At 55.2% G+C, this 20013-nt stretch overlaps 1 protein-coding gene and 1 pseudogene across 1 annotated transcript; one reads left to right on the top strand and one right to left on the bottom strand.

The window, feature by feature from the left end:
• The first annotated feature begins 3477 nt into the window (after positions 1-3477).
• LOC129079396 (Y-box-binding protein 1-like) lies at positions 3478-6727 on the top strand. The gene is made up of 3 exons (XM_054584623.1): positions 3478-3580; positions 4001-4132; positions 5706-6727. Exons 1-3 carry the CDS (start codon positions 3478-3480, stop codon positions 6725-6727), a joined length of 1257 nt encoding a protein of 418 aa, XP_054440598.1.
• Positions 6728-19250: 12523 nt separating this feature from the next.
• On the bottom strand, positions 19251-20013 carry LOC129079389 (40S ribosomal protein S6-like; annotated as a pseudogene).

A 20013-nucleotide genomic window follows, 5' to 3' on the forward strand; every position in this document is an offset into this window, starting at 1 on the left:
TGCCCACCTTACCTCGGGAGGTTGAGTGATGCCACTGGGCCCCCGCCACCTGGAGATACAATTTCCTCCCATTGCCTGTAGGGCCCCCAATTCCATGGCAGTGGTTCCCACTCTAAGTTCTTGTCTATAGAGAAGAGCGATCATGGAGCTCTTCAAGGATGCTGGGGCTCCCCTCCCATTAATTCCCCCCAGCTGTGGTGAAGGATGTGCCCTGCGACCCTCCCAGGATGGGGGAGCAGGTCTTAAGTACCAAGTGCACTCTGCCACTCCAATCTCCCCAACCCCTTGAATCCTTTCTTCAACAGTAAAGCACGGGCAGGCCTGGCCTTTCCAGGTCACACGCTTTTGCCCACATTTCGGGCCGCGTGTTGGCTGACCCACCAAACAAACTCATAGAACCCTTCCTAACGCTCCGAGCTGCAACAATAAATGCAGAATCTCTGCTTAGTGGGCCCGTGTCAGTAAACTCCCCCTGATCCAAATTTACGTTCCTTCCAGTGCTATCCCACACCCTTAACATCCAGCCCCATCCGTGGCTCCCTGTCTCTGCCTGTATAAATCAGAAAAGTCTGGTAGCTCTTTTGTTATACAGCACGCCTCCTCGTGGGTTACACTTGTTGCCTCCCTTCAAGGGCCCTTCTGCAACCGCAGTCCTGTTTCAGGTCTGGAAGCGGAGCGGGGGGCGTCCGGAGGAGCAGCAGCGGTGTCCTTCAAGGACATTTCCTCGGGGGAGGCCGTTGCACTTCCCTCGGGCAACTCAGAGCCCCTCTCCTGGACTGGGGTGAAGAGGCAGCGTCTACGGGGTTTGGAGAGGCTGCTTCCTCTGGTCCGTCCGAGGATGACCCGTGAGTGTCTAGGAGCTCAGTTCTCCCAGCGTCATCAAGGTTTTCCCTCATGTTCCCATTCCTCCCCAATCTATGCCTTCACTTTTATGGTAGCTACAGTGGGAGTTCGGGAATCCAATTGGCATTGTACTTCAGCCACTCACTGAACGACAGCCTGGGTTTTGCTTCCAGCCAGCTCGGCCTCAAGGCTGCAGCAGAGAAGCGTCTCTTTCAGGGCAGACATAGAAGCTTTCAGGTCACCGAAGCAGTGCTTGAGCAGGGTATGGGCATCTCTGAGCTCAGCCTTTTCTTTTCCCACGTGGTTCAGTGCCAGGAGGACAACCAGACATTCTCATTATACTCTTTACTTTGACAACACTGTCTTAGAGTACCATATACATGCTCACTCAGTTCCTTGCCTCTTACAAGTGCTTGACGGAGAGCATCCGACGGTGAGATTTTGTGTGTCTCTACGGCCACATCACGCCGCCGACGATCAGGGGGCTCTTGACTGCTGCAGTGCAGTCGTTAGTGCCTTTAAATATAATCACACTCAAGAGCCAAATCGAGAACCCACAGCCAGTTTAAAAACTCAGTATTGAGATTCTGTTCTTTAGAAACAGCCCGGGTACCAAAGTTTGCATGAGACGGGGTTCTCATGCATGAGAAACAGCCCGGGTACCAAAGTTTGCATGAGACGGGGAGAACCCAGCCGTCAAGCTGGAGACACAGCAAAGGGCCCGTGGTGCAGATGGACTCCAAGGGCCATCTGCGGCAGAACGCCCTCTGGCTCGGGGGAGGTCAATTTTGGGTTCTGTTCTGACCTTCACGTGATTGGAAAAGACCCACCCTCATTATAGATGGCACTTCACGTAAAGTCAACGGATTTAAAAGTTATTCTCATCCAAAAGCACCCATGCAAAGTCATGCATGATAATGTGTGAACACAAACCTGGGCACCGACGTCCTGCCAAATTGACACAGAAAAGGAGCCACCACAGGGTCGCTCTTTCAGTCTTTTCTTTTTCATTCCGTCTTCATCTCTTTCTTTCTAACACACATACTGTTACGTGCCGAGATGTTCCCCGGCCTATGGTTTACATAATTTAATCTGTTTCTGTGAAGTATGCTACATAATTGCCAGCGGAACTCTATGGACCAGATAGGGAAAGCATCTGCATTTTCTTTGTACAGGCGACAAGACGACATCTCACAAAGGCGATGTGATTTGCTCGAGGCTAAACAGACAAACTGAGGCCATTCCAGAAGTCAAACCCAGACCTTCTGGGTTAAGATTCCTAGCCCTTCCAAATTACTTGTAGCGCCAAAAACCTCAGTAGAGGGTGCCCGGGAGACTGCAGCGCTGCCCATATTTTAAACCACTTCTTGACATCCATAGCATTGCTGAGTCGCCCTGGCTTTTACCGTGTGCTGTGTGCATGACGTGGGGCAAGGGTAGGCATTCCCGGCTCCATTTTCTAGGTCTCCTTCTATTTTTCTGTCTGTATTGTGTTAGCTTTCTGTTGCCTTGGACAGTAAGCAGCACCGGAGAGAGGCTGGCGTTGATGGTGTGGTTCTAGCAGGAACAAGACGGATGAGGTCCTTCTTTGTATTTAGCCGCTGACCTTTCAAACAGGAGCCGCCAGTGAATGGGTAAGAAAAGAGGCCCGGATGCATTTTCATCCCCTGGTGAGGCTGCCGACTTGTTTACTCCTCAGCTTACATAATGGTATTATTACCTTTCATTGTGGGCCCGGGTGGACTCTGCTCGTTCAGCCCCATTCTGTGGCTGAGGCAGCAGAGATTTTCTTTTTAAGCGATAAATCCATGGATCAGACAGTATACCTTATACCTGAATTAACCTCCAGCTCTTAACTCATGGCAATGAAATACTACGCTTCACAGGATGAATGAAGTGCAAAGTAGAGAAAGAGATAAGCAGAGCCCGATGGTTTCCATAAAAATGATACGATGGGCTCAGCAAATCAAACCTTGGGCTTGCACTAGTAATTCATACCATATATTTTCTTCACGAAGCCTTTCTTCTTCCATCTAATGCGCCCCACTCGGGGAAGCTGAATGGTTCTCCATGATGGCTCCAGAGCACTTTCCTGTAGAGCATGAAAACAACAGCAGGGGACTCAAGAGCAGGTATCCAGTCCAGCTCGGGGAATCTCCTTGGAACCTGCTGCATGCCTGGCACTGGGCCTGCCGCTGTCCGGAATTCAAGGATGCGGCCACTTTGAGGGGGGAAGAGGCATCGATTTAACCCACAAGCGCATGTCTGTGGTGGCCCCTCATACAGCCAGCACTGTTCCAGGCACTGTGGTACTCGGACAGGAAACTGAGAGAAGGAGTCAATATTCACAATCGCTCGTGGCCTTCCAATCCAGCTGGGAATGACCGTGAGACAGAAAACAGGAGCCACAGGAAAGAAGCAGGGTCGCCATTCATCGTGAGACTGTAAGTGCAGCTCGGTTTCTGAGCAGAAAGACATCCAGGCGGCCTGGTGCATTTGGAATCGGCGGGGCAGGGGGCAGGAAGGAATTGCAAACCAGGGAGCAGAAGGACGAGTGAGATTCATCCAGACAGAAGAGAGGAGAAAACTTATCCCGAGCAGAATGAGGGAACAGCGAACAGCCCCGAGGTGGGAATGGGCGTGGCCGACGCGGGCAGCAGCAGGGAGACGAGAGAAAGGACCGTTGGCCGCATCAGGGGCGGCCTCACGGGGCCACGGAGAGCGCAGTGGGCTAGCGGTCAGCGGGCCGGCGGGAAGGTCCAGCGGTCCTGTCCTGGCTGCGCGCTCGGTGCATGGGTGGCCTCGGGTCGGTCAGGGAGCTGCTCCCTGCCAGCTCCCCCGGCTTCGTCCCTGTGACCTGAGGATACGGACAGGAGTGGGCCGCCCTCTCCCGCTTCTTGTGAAAACTGCGAGAGATGGTGCCCGCGGCATGTTTTATAACAGTAAAGGGAAAATCAAGACCCTTTCCCTCTTGCAGTGCACGAGCACGGGGCACGAGTGGCTCCTGCGCGAACGGGCCGAAGGGCTGGCTTTCTTCGGGGCTGCAGGCCGAAGGCGACTGTGTGGGGCGGGGGGCCGGGGGGCGGCGGGTGCTCATTCATTGATAGGAAGACAATTTCTGCCCGTGGAGAGTGCCACGCCCGGAGTCTGGGCGCAGCGGAGACAGGGGAGCTCGGCAGCGGTGACTCCTGGGTTCTCCGCCGGGCTGCCGAGGCCACGACCTCTCTCAAGGCGGCGGCTGGACCCCGACGTCAGATGACACGGGTGACGGAACTCTGCGTGAAGACCGGTGAGGGGTGCTGGCAGGAGACCTGGAGCTGGAGGGAGCCCTATCTGAGGCAAGCTTAGGGTGCACCTCATACTGACTATTTGAACCGAAGCGGCAGCCTCCTTTTCGGGGCCCCCGTTCCCTCTTCTGCCAGGGGAAGTACAAAGAGCAGCAGGCCCACTGCCTTGCAGAGCGGGTTGTTGCAAGGATCCAATGCACGCGCCCGACGGGAGAGGTGTCTGTAAGCTCTCAAGTGGCAGGGCAGCGTGGCTCGTTTTCCTCACCGATCAGTGAAAACTGCGTGTTCCGATCAGGGGCAATGGGCTCCTGGAGCATGCTCTGCCCTCCCGGGGAAAGGCTCTGTCGCAGAAGGCGAGCTGTTCCTTAGCGCGGTATCCTGGGCCGGCAGCGGTTCGCAGTAAGAATCACAGGCCGCACGCTGGCACCTGGGCTCATGGGGGGTCGCCTGCAGGGACGCTGGCCGCGGAGCTGGACGGAGGCCCCGGGGCAGCGAGGGCCCGCCGTCCTGCCGCTGCCCGGAGAGGAATCGCAGACGAGGACTCAGGCAGGGTCAGAGCTCCATCCCGGTCGGCGTCGCCACGTTCCCATCCGGAGCGCGCTGACGTTAGGCCCGACGCTTGGAGTCTGTATATAGTTCAGTGCGAAGCTCCTCTTAGGATGAAGATCAAGGAGCTATTTGAAAAAGGGAAACGTTCGCACCTACAGTCAAACACAAGGGAGACCTGCCTGCGCTCCGCCCGGGCCCTTGGTTGACGGACGCGAGGACCCCGCGGTCAACGGGGTTCCCACGGGCGCGCGGCCACTGCCGCGTTCCCGGTGAGGGGCACCGGCTTACGAGCCTCCCACCAGCCTAGACGAACCTGCACCGGTGTGACGTCCTGCCCGTCCAGCCGGCTAGGCCTGCCGGGCTTCCCGGGTCGCTGTGCAGGAAGACGAAACACACACACAGGGAAACCCGAACACCCGAACGGCAGCGGGCGTCTTTCCTTGCATGCGGCGGCCACGCGGCCTGAAGGTGCGCAAAACGCCTCCCTCCCAGACACGGCCCGCAAGGCCTGGGAGGAGGACCCGGGTTTTGCCAGCGGGCCACGAGAGGGTGCCCTCGGAAGGCCGGCTGTGCATCTCGCCAAGCGACGCCAGGGCCGGAAAGCGCGCTCCCGCTTCGCACGCACTCGGGCAGGCGGGAGAGTCTCCACCAACACCGCTCCCCGGACCTTCCTGGGGGCCCCTGGGCCACGGTGCCCCAGCAGGCGCGGTGACGTGGCCTCCGGGCACGTGGCGGGCCACCCGGGCCCCGCCCCTCGCTGGGCCGCCCCGGCCGCCTGTTGTGGCGTCACCCGCAGCCACGCGCCCGTTCCCCAGGAGACGCGCCCGGCGCTCCCGAGACTCCCAGGCCCCAGCCGCAGAGTCCTTGGCCCTGACCCAGAGACTGTCCTACAGCGAGTGCCCCGCTCCCAGAACTGCCCTCCCTCGCCTCCGGCCTCATGAGTGAGGCCGGGCAGGCCGCCCTCCGGAAGGTGGCCGCCTCGGTCTCCCGCCGGGCGGCGCGGAGACCCCCTGCCGTCCGTGGCAGGCGGAGACTGTGCCCGGGCCCTAGTCACCAGCAACGTCGGTGGACGCCGCGCCCCGGAAGCGCCGGCGGCAGCGGGCGCCCCGGGCAGGGCGCCCAAGAGAGTCATCGCCAAGAAGGTGCGCGGATCGGTCAAGTGGTACAACGTGAAGCGCGGCTACGGCTTCATCAGCAGGCACGACACCCGGGAAGAGGTGTTCGTTCACCACTCGGCCATCGCCCGGCGCAGCTCTCGCAGGTACCAGCGGGGCATCGACAACGGGGAGGCTGTCGAGTTCGACGTGGTGCAGGGCGAGCGTGGCGCCGAGGCCGCCAACGTGACCGGGCCGGCCGGCGCCCCGGTCAAGGGCAGCCGCTTCCACCCTGGCTTCTACATCGGCCCTAGCGTGCCGCAGCCGCGCCGTGGTGCCAGGGGCGCCGGCCGCGCCGAACAGGGCGTCGTCGTCGACGGCGGCAGAGAAGGCTTCGCCGCAGCCCCGGGCCAGCGGCGCCGCAGGCCCCGTGGTGCGCGCGCCCTGCGACGGCGGCGCTTCCGGCCCTTCCCCAAGGCCCGGGCCGCCCTTCGCCGCCTTGCCAGCTTCGCTGCCGCCAGTGGCCCGCAGGCCGCGTACCAGCCCGCGCCCGCCCGAGCCGCAGGGCCCGAGGGCGCACCGCCGCGCCGGGGCCACGGCCCCAGCTACCGGATGAGCCGCCCCAGGGGCCGGGCCCCTGCGCGTGCTGCGAAGCCCTCCGCCGACCTCGCCCCCAGGCTGCCGGCGGGAAAGAAGGAGGAGAGCGCGAGCGACGCCGCGGGCCTGCAGCAGGGGCCCCCGCCCCGCTACGCACCCTGCCGCCCCAACGACCCGCGCCGTCGCCACCGCGCGCAGCCGCCGCCTGGCCAACAGGGCCAGAAAGCCGCCGAAGCAGCAGAGGGCAAGATGCGGAAGGGCCCTGCTGGGAAACCCGCTGGCGCCGCCCAGAAGCCCGGCGCCTCCAAGGGGCCAGCCGCCCGTGCAAAAGCCCCCTCTGCTGCTCAGGCCCAGTAACAGCCCCGCTGCCTCCCGGGGACTCCCTGCTCCGGGCTGCAGGGGATGTCCCCTGGCGGAGATCGATGGTCCCCTTCGGCTCCCGCCCTCCAAACATCCGCACGGACTGTTAGATTTGCGCCCTGAGAACAATCCGTACCCCTTCCCCAAAGTTTGAGGATAAACGGCAAGACCTCTCTATTTCCAAACTCCACTCTCTTCCCATCTGCCGCGGTGGTCTCCCCACACACGCACACAGACACACCTCTGAGTCCATTCTTGTAGATTATCGGACCAGGGTCGCAGCTGGGATTCTCCATCGCCGGGTGAACGAGGTGCAGCAGTCGAAAGTCATTGTGTGTAATGCAAAAGCAAACGTGGTCTGATATTGAAGATTTTCTCACGTTGTGCGATATTACTCACCTGAGCGGTCATTTCCTCAATAAACCATTTCCTTTTGCTTTTATCCGTTATCACTGTTGTCTGGTGTTTTTCAGCGCGCCAGGGCATAAGTGTCCTGGGACAGTCCCTTCAGCCCTTTTATCAGAACCAACCCAGCAAACCCCACGCGGAAGCCTAATTCTGGGCCTAGGCGGCGAGCTTCTCCGGATGTTCTAAAGGAGGAGGATCCTCCGAGAGCGAAGACGAGTCCCCATCACTTCCTTTTCCATCCCCCCACCCCCACCCCCACGCGACCCCCCCAGAATGGGCCTGCTCAGGCTCTGTAGATAGTTTCTTTCCGTGGATTTGCTCTGCGACCACGTAGGTGCCTAAGAGAAAGTGGGCATGAGGGGTAGAGGGTGGGGGAAATGGATGCATGTGGGTCAAAAGGTGCCAACTTCCAGTTAGGAGAGGAGTGCGTTCCGGGCACCGAATCCACAGCAGGCTGGCGTCGCCAAAGACACTCTCGGGGGCCCCTGAGAGTCACTCTGCCAGCACGATGGAGGGTCCTGGGCGCGGGGAGTGGGGGGGATTGAGAGTGGGAGTGGGGGGGGCGGGGCAGGGGACAGCCATGGGGGAAAAGGCGGGACAACTGTAGCTGAACAACGATCAGACAGTCAAGATTTTAAGAGCAAAAATAATGTACATCTTCCGTGCTCTCGGCAGGATAACAGCAACAACATGGTAACTATGTCAAGGGGAGGGGCTGTTAACTATCCTTGTCCTGGGAACCGCGGCGCGATACATCCATGTTTCAAATCTCCACGTCGTGCGCCTTAAATTTACACAATGTTATACGCCAATTGTATCTCAAGAAAGCGAGGGGGAAAGCGGAAGAAGGAAAGACAAGACAAGAAAAGTGGGCGTGGAAGCAGGTACCGTGATTGCTGTGCGCGCCTCTGGCGCTGGAGAGAAGCCTCTAGCCCAGCTTCCCTCGGGGCTTCCCGGCTGAGTCCCTCCGGGGCGGCCTCCGGAGGAGTCCCAGGAGGCTGCCCAAGTGGGGCTCAGCCCGCCTCTGGCCCTTTCCCGTCAGACAGAGAGGCTCCGACTTCCCTCTCCTGGTTCTCCTGTGACCGCAGAGTGGGGTTGGTGGGCGGGAGGCAGGGGTTGGGTTTGCGGGGACTGGGTGGTTAATAAATGTGAAGCCAGCAGGTGTCTCTTTTTTTAAAAGATAGATTCATTCATTCATTTTTAGAGAGGGGGAAGGGAGGGAGAAACAGGGAGAGAAACGTCAAGGGGTGGCTGCCTCTCGAGCGCCCCCTCCCTGGGCACCTGGCCTGCCACCCAGGCCTGTGCCCTGACTGGCAACCGGAGGAGCGACCCTTTGGTTTGCAGGCCGGCGCTCAATCCACTGAGCCACACCACCCAGGACAGCGGGCGACTTCAAAACCTCATTTCACGACTTCAGAAAATTGCATTATCAATAGGACAATCAAAGTCCTTTCCCTGGGGTAAAGCTGACGCGTTTCTCAGCACATGGTAGACTAGCAGGAGAGATTGGGAGAGCGAGTCTTGCGTCACTCGGCGCGGCTAAATACCCTCCGCAATCGGAGTGGAAGCGGTGGAGATGTCTCCTTCAGCACATATGGCAGTGCCCCCTTGTGCCAGACTCTCCGCCAGGCACTAGGACTTGCATCGTGGCGAGGATGAAGGTCCCTTGTCTCCAGGAGCCCAGCGTCTGGTGGAGAGGGCGACAGAATGGGCCATGAGAACACGCTGCAGGGAGTGCTCGGCCGAGGGAGGAAACACAGGTGACCCACGCGATGGCCGGCTTGGCTCCAGGTTATAGGAGCTGCTGCTTGGATGCTTGAGTCAAAAATTTTCCCTCGGAGCCGGCTCCCAGATGGCCGGGTGGGACACACAGGGACTGTACACCTACATGGCGAGCAATCCCTGCTGAACGGCGAAGGAGCCTGCACGGAGAAGCTGCAGGAGAGGCTGAGATGGGGTGACCACGGGAACCCCGCCCCAAGGGCGAGGCCTGCGGGGCAGAGGGATGCCACTGGGGGGTGGGGGCTAGCGAGGGCCGACTCTCCTGCTATAAGGCCCGGAGATGACACAGCGAATGAAAGGGCAACTAGACTCTACCCAAAAACGATCCATTGACTCACCCCGAGGCACCTACCTGCCCAATAAATGTGTGGGGAACTTGCTGGAGTTTCCTTGGCTCGGAGGAGCTGGCAAACGCCGCTGTTGACATTCCTCCTGCAGCTAGATGGCGCTCCAGCCACCCCGCAAGGCCCCCCCGCAGGGGACCATGGACCACCTGGCCCGGCCTTAGTGGCCGCCGCAGGGAGACGGGCTCTCAGGGCGCCCCCAGACCGCCGTGCTAGGCCGCCTCGTCCCGCGACTGCTGCAGCCCAGGCACGGTGGCCCGCCAGGGCACCCCAGGCGCGCTGCGACACAGCCGGCTCAGCCAGCCCAGCCAGCCTCCACTGCAGCCGCAGCCCGCGTGAGCCGCAGCCCCAGCCCGCCAGGCCCACAGGGGGCCCCAGAGCCTGGCACCCCAGGCCAGCCCAGGGAGCACCTGCTGCAGTTCCATTCACTCGACCCCCAGTATGCACCCTGGAGCCGCATACCCCGACCAACTCACCCTGCGACCCCTGCGACCCCTGCGACCCCTGCGACCCCTGCGACCTCTGCGACCCCAGCAGCTGGGCCCCTAACCAGACCCCAGAGCCTAACATCCACGTTCCCTGCAGCCCCAGAAAACAGGACCACCGGCAACACCCCAGGGACCCCGTGCTGCGGGCAACCTCGGCCGGGCCTTATAGAAGGCTCGCCAAGGCGCCCCCAGCTCCATGCCCGGGGCTCTCTCAGCGGGAGAGGGCTGCGGCCCTGCCTCCAGATCAGCAGGGCAGAGAGCACAGGCATCGTGAAGAGGGGAATGGAGGACGGCCGTCTTCAGGTCGCTGATGGGGAGCATGTCTGCCACGTGTCACCCGCTCCAGGAATTTAGATTTCAGTTTAATGTCTACGAGCCCCACCATAAACAGAGCCACTTTAAGGGGGAGCTGGAGCTGCCATCCCAGAGGGACTGCCTTTGAAATGTTAAAACGGGGCCAAATATCCTTTGGACTGGGCCTAAACCAACAGTAGGTCCCAAAGAGCTGTTTGCAAAGCTAACAAGAAGGCAGATGGAACTGCTGGACTGCCGATTAAAAAAAAAAAATTCTTTAGAATCAGCACCACTCACTTTAGCTGCTCTGCACTGATAGAAAAACAATGCTTTTCTTGTACTGAGGTCATTCTTCCCCTTCGGTTTCTCCGAGTTCCCCGTTGCCTTCGTGTCCTCCTTGGAACTCTCTTTGGGCTTCTGCCTGATCACTGCTTCCTGCATAACTATTGATTTCTTCTGTAATTGTTAAATCTCATGTAAATGCTTGTTGCCTCTGACTTTGAAAGGCCTTTTATTTTTAGGGTAACACATCTGGCATCTCAAACAGGATCTAAAGTGGCCTCATTTCGCTGGACCAGAGTTCCCTGGAACCCAGGAACCAGGTATGGGTTCCTGCTGGGGATACGCTGAATAAAGGAAATGACAAAGGGAAAGCAAGAATCTTGACTCTTAGGAAAATTCCCTGTGTCCTTCCTCCTCGGGTCTACCATTGCTTCAGGAAACTGGGTCCTCTTATTATTAAGAGCTAAATTTTGCTTACAACCATTTAGCTTTCTGTGTTTTCCTGAAAAGTCTTTAAAGATTCCGCGTGACCAGATGTGACCCTAATGAGACTTCATGGTATGTTAGGTTCCATGGGAAGCATCGTCAAATAAATGATGCTAAACTTTTTATTGCATAAGAGACCTCAAATTCTGACATAGCCTGGTATACTGCTAACACAACTGCGGTGTCTCTCTGTCTCCTCAACTTGTAAACCTTGTCATGTCTTAGGAACGGAAACCCCCAGGAGCTCACCCAGACACTGTCCACAGAGACTGAAGGAGAAAAAGAGGGCTTTTAAAATGCAGACCGCTGGATAAGCTGGTTCCCTGGCCAAAACGGACTTTAAAAGAACGAAAGAGTGTATGTGAAAAAATAGGATGTTCTATTTTCAACGGGAGAAGGTATGAAGCATGGAGATACGTTTTGTTGCGAGAAAGGAAAGGAGGATGTGATTTCTGGATAAGGAAGGACAGAAAAACACAGGACTTTGGGGGGAGATAAGGAGGAAAAAGTCATTTTGTCCTATAGTAAAATGACTCTTTGAAAATAGGAAAGGAGCCCTGGCTGGTGTGGCTCAGTGGATCGAGTGCGGGCCTGCGAACCAAAGCACCGCCCCTGGGATTCCGGGCCAGAGCACGTGCCTGGGTTGCGCGCCAGCTCCTCGCCTCGGGGCGCGCCAGAGGAAACCAGTCCTTGTACCTCTCACACATCGGCGTTTCTCTCCCTTCCGTTCTCCCTCCCTTCCCATTTCTCTAAAAATAAATAAATAAAATCTTTAAAACAATAAAATGAGAATGAAAAGGAGAGGGGAAAAAGCTGACAGGTACCTAAAAGTAGCAGGTTTGTGGAAGTTGCAAAAGGATTACGGAGAAGGTATCTCAAGAGCTTTACATATGGCCAAGGAAACTAAGATTGGAAGAGATAAGGCAATTCCATTATTTCTATGTATATGCATGTAAACTCTCACCAGACCTTTAACTGTGCCCAGTTTCAAGTCTTCCACCATTTACAGACAATTATTGGTGACTTGGATACTTTGGGGAAGAAAAATCTTCCTACAGATGTGTTTCATCCTGGAGAGATGAATTTTAAAAACTCCCCGACAAGTAGTCTAAAATGTAGATTTGTAATAACTTTAAAAGCATAACACACAATTGAATAAAGATTTACAGAAGTCTAAGGAAAAACCTGGACTCATAAGACCGCTAACCAAAAGATGAAGTCAATAGTGTTGTAATAAGTGTTGGTATGTGAGGCCCCAGGTGGGACCCGGAACACCGGGGGTCACTCTGTGAAGTACGTGATCATCTAACCGCTGTGCTGTACACCGGACACCAATACAGAATAATACTCAGTGTGAACTCTCATTGGAAATAGAATTAAAAAAAGACTAAGATCAACAAGGACTAATGACATGGGACTCAGTAAGCAGATAAGGATGATCCTAATTTTATGGCGTTTTATATAAAATGTCACTGTTTTTTAATCTTTGTAAGATACAAGAAAGGTTTCCTTCTCCTAAGCTACCTATGGCCTACAGCAATTTGTCAAATTATATCTATGTAAGCAAAATTAAAACATTTTTCTTTTCCTCCCTACCAGATCCTTCCAGAATTGAGGGTATCTTAACTAAGTCATGCAGGATGAAATTTTAAAATGTTAACTCCTGGATTCAGGATTCCTATTTGAAGAAAGCTCTTGAACCTAACTGGGCTGTTCAACCAACAGAGGGTTTGAAATTTAAAGTGACTAGGAAGTGAAGCAGGTGCCATCTGCTGTGGGCAAACTAACCCAAGAGTCCAGACCAGTCCTGTGTAATCAGCCTGCCCCTTCCCCTTGCCTTTTCTTTACTTCTGCTGCTTCCTATCTCACAAAAAACGCAAGAAGCCAAGCACTCACTAAAATAAAGATCATTTACTTGTGCCCTGCTGCTTCCGACCAGAACAACAGCTCAACATTGGGCATCGTTTTTAAACCTACCTCTCAGGTTAAAACGTACAACGGGTCCACACCCAGTCCAGGATGTACAATTCCTGGTGATGTCAACCCCAGGAAAGGGACCGGGTTTCAAGCAATCCCGTTCGTTCCCTTGGGCAGGTACTACAAGGAGCAAATAGCAGATGAGAAAGTTATCAGAAGCCTTGGAGGAATTGCAAAGACTGCCACAACGATAGCCGGCCAGGACAAAATATGTAACTTTGCCTGCATGAGCTATGGCGGACTATGGAAGTACTCTTGCCCTTATCCTCGCTGAGCCAGGGGGGCCTGCTTTGCTCTTCCTACTCCCTGTTGTACTCAGAGAAAACACCTCTGGTAAAACTACAGATGGAATTAAATAAACTGGGGCACAAACGAAATGAGCAAATAGTGTCCACCCAACTCTCATGGTTCTTTAATACCTTTGGCAGCTGCTCCCAGGTCGTGCCTACGGGTTCCGATCCATTCTGTAGAGTGGACTCAGCATTTTGTTTGTTCATATAGGGTTTTTGGCTGTCATAAAACTTTGTTTCGCCCAGCTCGATGTTACAGAAACGCCGATCTCATAATGGCGGCTCCCCGTTTTGAGATGATCCCTAAGGCCTATGAGGCTTCCCATGAGTAACCTCAGGGAACTACACAGGAGGTTTGTCCTTACAGAAGCATGATGTCTGCCTTCCTCTGCTGTGGCACTCGCAGGGCTCCAATGTGGCCCAAGGCTCCTAAAACAAGACACAACAAGCAAGCAAGCCAACAACCCACTTTCCCTCCTACGTGGCACATGGCGTCACCAAAATGAATGTTTCCGGCAAGAGGGACCAACAACGACACAACGTACCCCAAATCAGCCATCCCGGCAATGAAAGGTCAATGATGCTTTTAGTCACTGGTCAAGACTGCTCTCCAGGGATTGATCAGCAATGCCTTCGGGGAAAGATCTTGATGAAGGAGGGGAAACGGACGCAAATGAAAGCAGAGCCAGTGTAAATCGGGGCCAGAGCTGCCCTCCCAGACGGCCCGCCCTGCCCTTTGCGGGCCCCAGCCCTTTGGAGCGTCCCGGCAGGGCAAACCGGCCACGGGGCTGGGTCTAGGGCTACAGCGCGGCCCGAGTGCCGTTCGCAAAGGCACCCAGAACGCGGACATCAGGACTCCTGGGCAGGTGGCTACCGGACTGAAAACTTCAAAACAATTGTTTAGAATGAGCCTCCCTCAGGCTCGCTTCTCTGCAGCAGCAGCAGAAGGGCTTTGCTGCAACGGACGATGTGACTGCTACCCTGCCCTTGCCCGTAGGTGGCCCTTGCCTTGGCCTCCCGATCAGACCACGGCTGCCACCGCGGCCTGGCTCCCTGCGGCCTCCGTCCCTGTTCTTCTTGGCTTTATCTCGGATAAATGCTTGCTGCCTTTCACTGTGAAAGGCCTTTGATTTGACTTCATGGTTTTGGTCATCACTAGTTACCTGGGTCTAAAAGGAGCAAAAGTAATCCCGAATGTTAGGGCAGAGGAGAACACGTTTGCAGAATTGGCGGTCATCGGGGTGTCATTCACCACGACGCAGAACTGCAAAAGCTCTCGGCCTCCTCCCCACAGGCAAACGAACGCACAAGCAAGCACACACAGGAAGAACACAACGCAACAAACCGCCCCGCAGTAGCACGACCTTTCCATCCAGCCGCTGCTGGCGTCGGAGTGGAGTGGGCAGCCCCGCGCGCGCAAGAGGAGCAGGAAGTCCGATGGGCGCCTGAGGCTGGGCGCCTCCTGGGGAAGGGGGCCCCCCGCAGGGGTTCTCATCAGCTACCGCGTGCGGTTCCCTGGACACTGCAAGTCGCGGGAAGGCACCGGCTGTTTCCGCCTCCGAGTCGCGGCCCACTTTTCCCCGAGGGAGGCGACCGTTCTCACCCCTCGGCCTCCCGCTCAGTTCGAACCGGGCGCTGGGGCTTCTGGGTTGAGGCCTGGCCGTGCCAGCGGCGCCGGCCCCGTGCGCTGCGGGACGCGGCAGGGCATCCGCGGAAACGGGCTCTTACCAAAGGCTTGGGGATGCGGCCCGTCAGCGTTCAGTGCCCACACAGAGAGAGCTGCGCCCTCTCCCTCGTTTTGGGGCCAGGAAAACCGAGTCCCGTGGGGTCCGTGCAGTGCGTGCGAAGGGGAGGGAAGAGAACGAGCACCGAGGAAATGAGCGGCGGCCCAGGCATCCGCCCGCTCTGCCCGAGGCCACACCCTTTGGCTCCCGGCGGGCTCTTGCAGTTGCCCTGCATGAAGCCCGAAGTCCCGGAGCAGCTGAGGAACAGCAGCATCCTCCCGCCTGCAGGTGGATACAGCCGCCTTCCTCCCTGTGCCTCGGTGACCCGCCTCTGGAGCCTTCCACCGCCTCCCCGGCCCAGCGGCCCCAGGTCGGCTCCACTCAGTGGCCCCTGCCAGGCAACTGTGTGAGCAGGGAAAATTCCAGATCCCTCGGGCTGGCCCTTTACGGCCTCCTGTCCCCCGAAGTGAAGCCTCCATGGCCCAGCGGACCAGCCTACTGCCGCCTGAGCCTTAGGATTCCCACGGCAGAGACAGAATGGGAACCCGACCGTATCCGGGGAGCCATTTCCCCTCAACACATCCGCGCCTCCTCTTTGGCACGAAAAGGCATCTGGGAGGGATCGGAGTGCGGTCCTAACCCCAGCGACTGGAGTCTGGCTTCCGTTCTCCCCCCACTTCCTCCGGGCGCCGTGGTTCAGGACAAATTCTTGCGCTCAGGGGCTCGCGCTGCACTCTGCCAGTCGATGGGAAGTCAGCGGACATGGTGACAAGCGCGCTGGCTGTATGTGAAGAAGGGTGGTTCATCTCTGAGTCCTGTGTGCGCCGAGTGCTCCACATAATTTCAGTTTTCATTTGTTCTGCGTGGAAGCGTAGTGGAACTTACGACATTGTATGACTTTCAGGTGTATGCCCTAGCAATTCTACATGCATACACCCTAGGATGTGACCACACATCTATGAAGCCTCTGTCACCATACAAAGTTATTATGGGATTAATGGCTTTTGTCCTTGTGCTGTGCCTTATACCCCCGTGACTTATGTATTTGTAACTGGAAGTCTGTACGTCTTATTCCCCTTTGGTGTTTCCACCAGTCCCCGAACCCCGTCTCTCTTGGCGACCAATCATAGGTCCTCGGTATCCATGATAGCCACGACTCTGTGTTCTTTTCTGGTCCTTTGTTGTGTTGCTTTGTTTTTTAAGATACCACGTGTAAAGGGAACTCACACGGTGTTTGTTTTTGTCTGTCTGACTTATTTAACTTAACACATTACGGGTTTCCTTCTTCAGAAGTCAGCAGGCTTTCACAGGGCAAGATATCTGGTGACATGTGGTACCCCAAAGGGTGTCTGTGCTCTGTGCTTAGACGTTGAGCGTATGTCATAAGAAGCAGCCACCCTCTATTTTTAACTACTATTGCTCCCTTTATCTTCTCAAAAATCAGAGTAGAGGGAGAACTTGGGGGTGGAGTTAACAAATTGCTACCTCGTTCAGAAAACCAAGTCAGATGACACCCTGGGTTCTGGAGGGTGTTTATGAATTCATTTTAAAATCAGGTATTTGTCTAAATAAAGCAGCGACTGACACAGTGCTTTGCAGTCCTTTGGGAATTAGAGACCGCTGCCTTCCCCTGGGAGAGAAGGGCAGGGGCAGCGTGCCCACCTAGAGAGCAGGAGTGAGAAGAGGGGAATATTGAGGCGTCGGTGACATGTGCCCCTGACCATAGGCTCTGGGCTGGACATCATCCAAATGAAAGGCCTTAGAATCATACACTTGAAACCTATATATCTTATTAACCAATGCCACAGCAATACATTCAACTTTTTAAAAGTTCCTTTTCCCAGAACTTCAGGTATTGTCAGAAAGCTCAAGTTGATGGAATGGAAGAGTAAGGGCATGATGGGAACTGGGCTAGTGAATTACTCTGGATCTCTTATTGCAAACCGAGGGAGACACTAACCAACCGCATCACTGCAGCCCATGCCGGGAGCATGCCGAGTTTTCTGTCTAAGAGGAACTTTAGAGGTCGTTGACTTCAAGGCTGTATTGGATGTAGAAATGCATACCCTACGGCCCCGATCAGTAGTTTTTCAGCCTCTGCTTCTCCACTCTTCTCTCCCTTTTTATCCCTAGAAAGCCGTCAGATAGTATGCAAAAGTGAAGATGAAGTGTGGGGTTCAGCTGGGGAAACCTACCTTGGAAGCAATAAAATCTCCTCTCTTCCCTCTCAGAAAGTCGGCCAGATTTCCATATTTGCAGAATTCCACAATGACCATCAAAGGACCTGCCAAAAGTAATGTCCACATCATCGTTCCAGAAAGGATGATGAAGGCTAGCCGACTCTTGGGCTACCCTTGTCCCGGTAACCTGTCGACCAGAAATCCCCTAAAATCTCACAGAGGATTTCTCTGGCAATGAACCCATTGACTGACCGACCTGTGCCGAATGCAATGGTGACTGATCCCAGAAACAGCTGGCTGGCTGATAGTTGGGCGAGGGAAGATTTGGCAGAAGGGGGAAAGTGAGGCCAATAAACCACAATGCACTTCACTATGATGTTGCCTGGGCTGGCCAGCATGAAGGCTACAGGAATGAGCAGGACAGGGCCCCTGGCCACATGCAGCCAACAGTTGCAATGACGAGGGCAAAGGAGCAGCCACCAGCTGGGTATTTCACCCATCTGCTCACAGGGGCTCCTGTCCCCACCCTCCACACAGCTGCCCTACCCCCACCCCCAATAGCTTGCTAAAAGGCCTCTCTCAATTGTCTTCGTGTTAGTTCGTGGCTTAAGCCTCTCCGCAGGTTTCCCAGAGCCTCCGTTTTCTCTGTGCTTGCCCACACCACAAGTCACATGTGGCCCGAAGGACTCTATTTGTTTGTGTGGCCTCCCCGCATCATGCTCCCAGTATGCCCTCCAAGCCCCTCCCTTCCTTAGGGCCTCACATAAAATCAGAAGGGGCTCAGAAAATGTTGTTTCAAATTAAGTTAAATGAAAGGAGGTGCCTTTTCAATAGCACTGTAATAGAGAAACAGCTCAAGGGCGTTTGGCGTCATTGAGAGAATGGCTTCAAATGTGTAGATCCACAGGGGTTGCAGAATTGCTGTTGACGAGGTGGGTGAAACCGCTCCTCAGGCCATGGTGCTAACCGAAGACGGTGAGAGACGGGTGACCGAAGGAGGCCATGGACGCCCTTCCCTGAAGGCCGTGGCACGCCTCCTCAGCACCCAAATGTTTTCTCTTCAACTAACGTGTCCGAGATTCCACCGAATAACGGGCTGTTCAAGCTGGCAAGAAGTTGAGATGCACCCAAGCCCTTTATACATTGCACAGTAGTATTTCCTGGAACGGGGTCAGAGGACACGGGCTCTGGAGGTCCTGCGCATCGCAAGGGCGCTCTAAGTCAGAGGAGGCTCACGTGCAGCGCACGGAGACCTGCCCAAACAGGGCCCAGCTTGCCTCCGGGAGCTCTGGCCCCTAGAGGGCCGTTCTGGCCGGGAATGGAAGGCTGCTTACCTCCAGGTTTGGTGCAGGCACCCAGCAAGTTAACCACATTGAGGTGGTGACCAATGTGAATGAGGATCTTCAGTTCTGACATCAAAGCCTTAAACTCACTGGAGGTTGCACAATCTGCTTGAAACAAACACAGCAATGCACAAAAGAATGGTTTGTCCTGGGAGAGGCTGCAGGAGCATAGGGGGTCCTCTGTAATGGTAAACAATGCTGGCGGAAATGCCCGTAACACAAGGATTCCTTTCTGCGCTTTCCAGGCAATATTATCAATGGCAGAGTCATATCTTCTCACCTACTAGCCCGCCTGGATGCTGAGATTTGTGTACTCACATCCTTAACTACTTTTCTACTCTCTGATTTTGAAAAGGACAGGACACCCTTCAATAGCTCCTTCTTCTGTGATAACCTTTTCCTGCATTGCTGTCTTGGAAGAGGGGATTGGTGCATTGGCCAAGTTGGATTTAAGCCTTTTTCTGTGAGGAGTCAGGGGCATGGGGTGGATGGTACTGGGATGTTTAAACATACACAGGTTTATCTACTCAAGGTTGGGACCACACGGTGGGTTCCTGTACCCCAACCAGTGCGGAGTCCCATGGGAATTCGTCCCACGTGTGTTCTGTGCCCTCCCCTTCTGCTGCCACCACCGAAGACCATGTAGGAATTCCGGTGGCCAGATACCACTGCCGGCCCGTATAGGCCTTACCAGAACTAAAGACCTCGAGTGTTTCCTTTAGTATTGATGTGGTTGAACACAAAAAAGAACAAATAGGCTGACACACAACGTTCCATGATGATTGGCTCGTGCCCATGGCTGCGGTCTCCAGGGGAAACATTGGTCGAATGAGGGTGGAAGTTAGTTGTAGTGACCTCCCTCCACTACTTCTGACTTCTTTCTTTCTTTTTTTCTTTTTGATGTTTGTTCTTATTTATTTGTTACTCTTAGAAGACCTCATTTTTGGCTGGACTCAGACTTAGAGGTAGAATCTCTCAGAAAGGACAGCCTATATCTCTTGGCAATATGTTCACGGGATTTTTCTTATCCTCCTTCATCCTCTTTGCCAAAAGTTTAGCATACTCTGCAGCCTCTTCCTTATTTTTCTTAGTACGTTGTTTCTTCAGAGCAATATGCCAATGTTTGCGTTGCAGGACACGTGGAGTAACAGGACGCTGAATCTTAGGTGCTTTGGTTCTATGTTTCTTACCTTTCTTGTTTAAGGGCTTATTCACAGCATATTGGTGGACTTTGTCTTCCTCAGAGAGGTTGAAAAGTTGCGGATTCTCCTAGCTCTTTTGGGCCCCAGGCGATGAGGCACAGTAGTATCAGTGAGACCAGGAATATCTTTCTCTCCTTTGTTTACAATGTCCAAGTTGAGAACACTGAGACTGGCATCCACAACACAACCCCGAACTGATTTGCACTTTTGCCCTCCAGTCTTCCTTGGTCTGTGGCAGGAATGCCCCTTGCTCGGCAGCAGGCAGACATGGCCATGGGTCAAGACACCCTGCTTCATGGGGAAGCCTTGTTTGTCTTTCCCGCCACTGATCTGAGCCACATAACCTTTCCACTCTTCACCCAGAGCGTTAGCACCAACTTCTGTGGCCATATGCTTCCCATAAAAAGTACAAAGTTTGCATTCATTGTCCACTTCGATGAGTTTCTGGCAGCCAATGGCTGGGAAAGGGATGTTCAGCTTCAT

The sequence above is a fragment of the Pteronotus mesoamericanus genome, unplaced genomic scaffold (assembly GCF_021234165.1).
Source record: "Pteronotus mesoamericanus isolate MK-2021 breed Mesoamerican mustached bat unplaced genomic scaffold, CSHL_Meso_final contig_1199, whole genome shotgun sequence".
Lineage (NCBI taxonomy): Eukaryota > Metazoa > Chordata > Mammalia > Chiroptera > Mormoopidae > Pteronotus > Pteronotus mesoamericanus.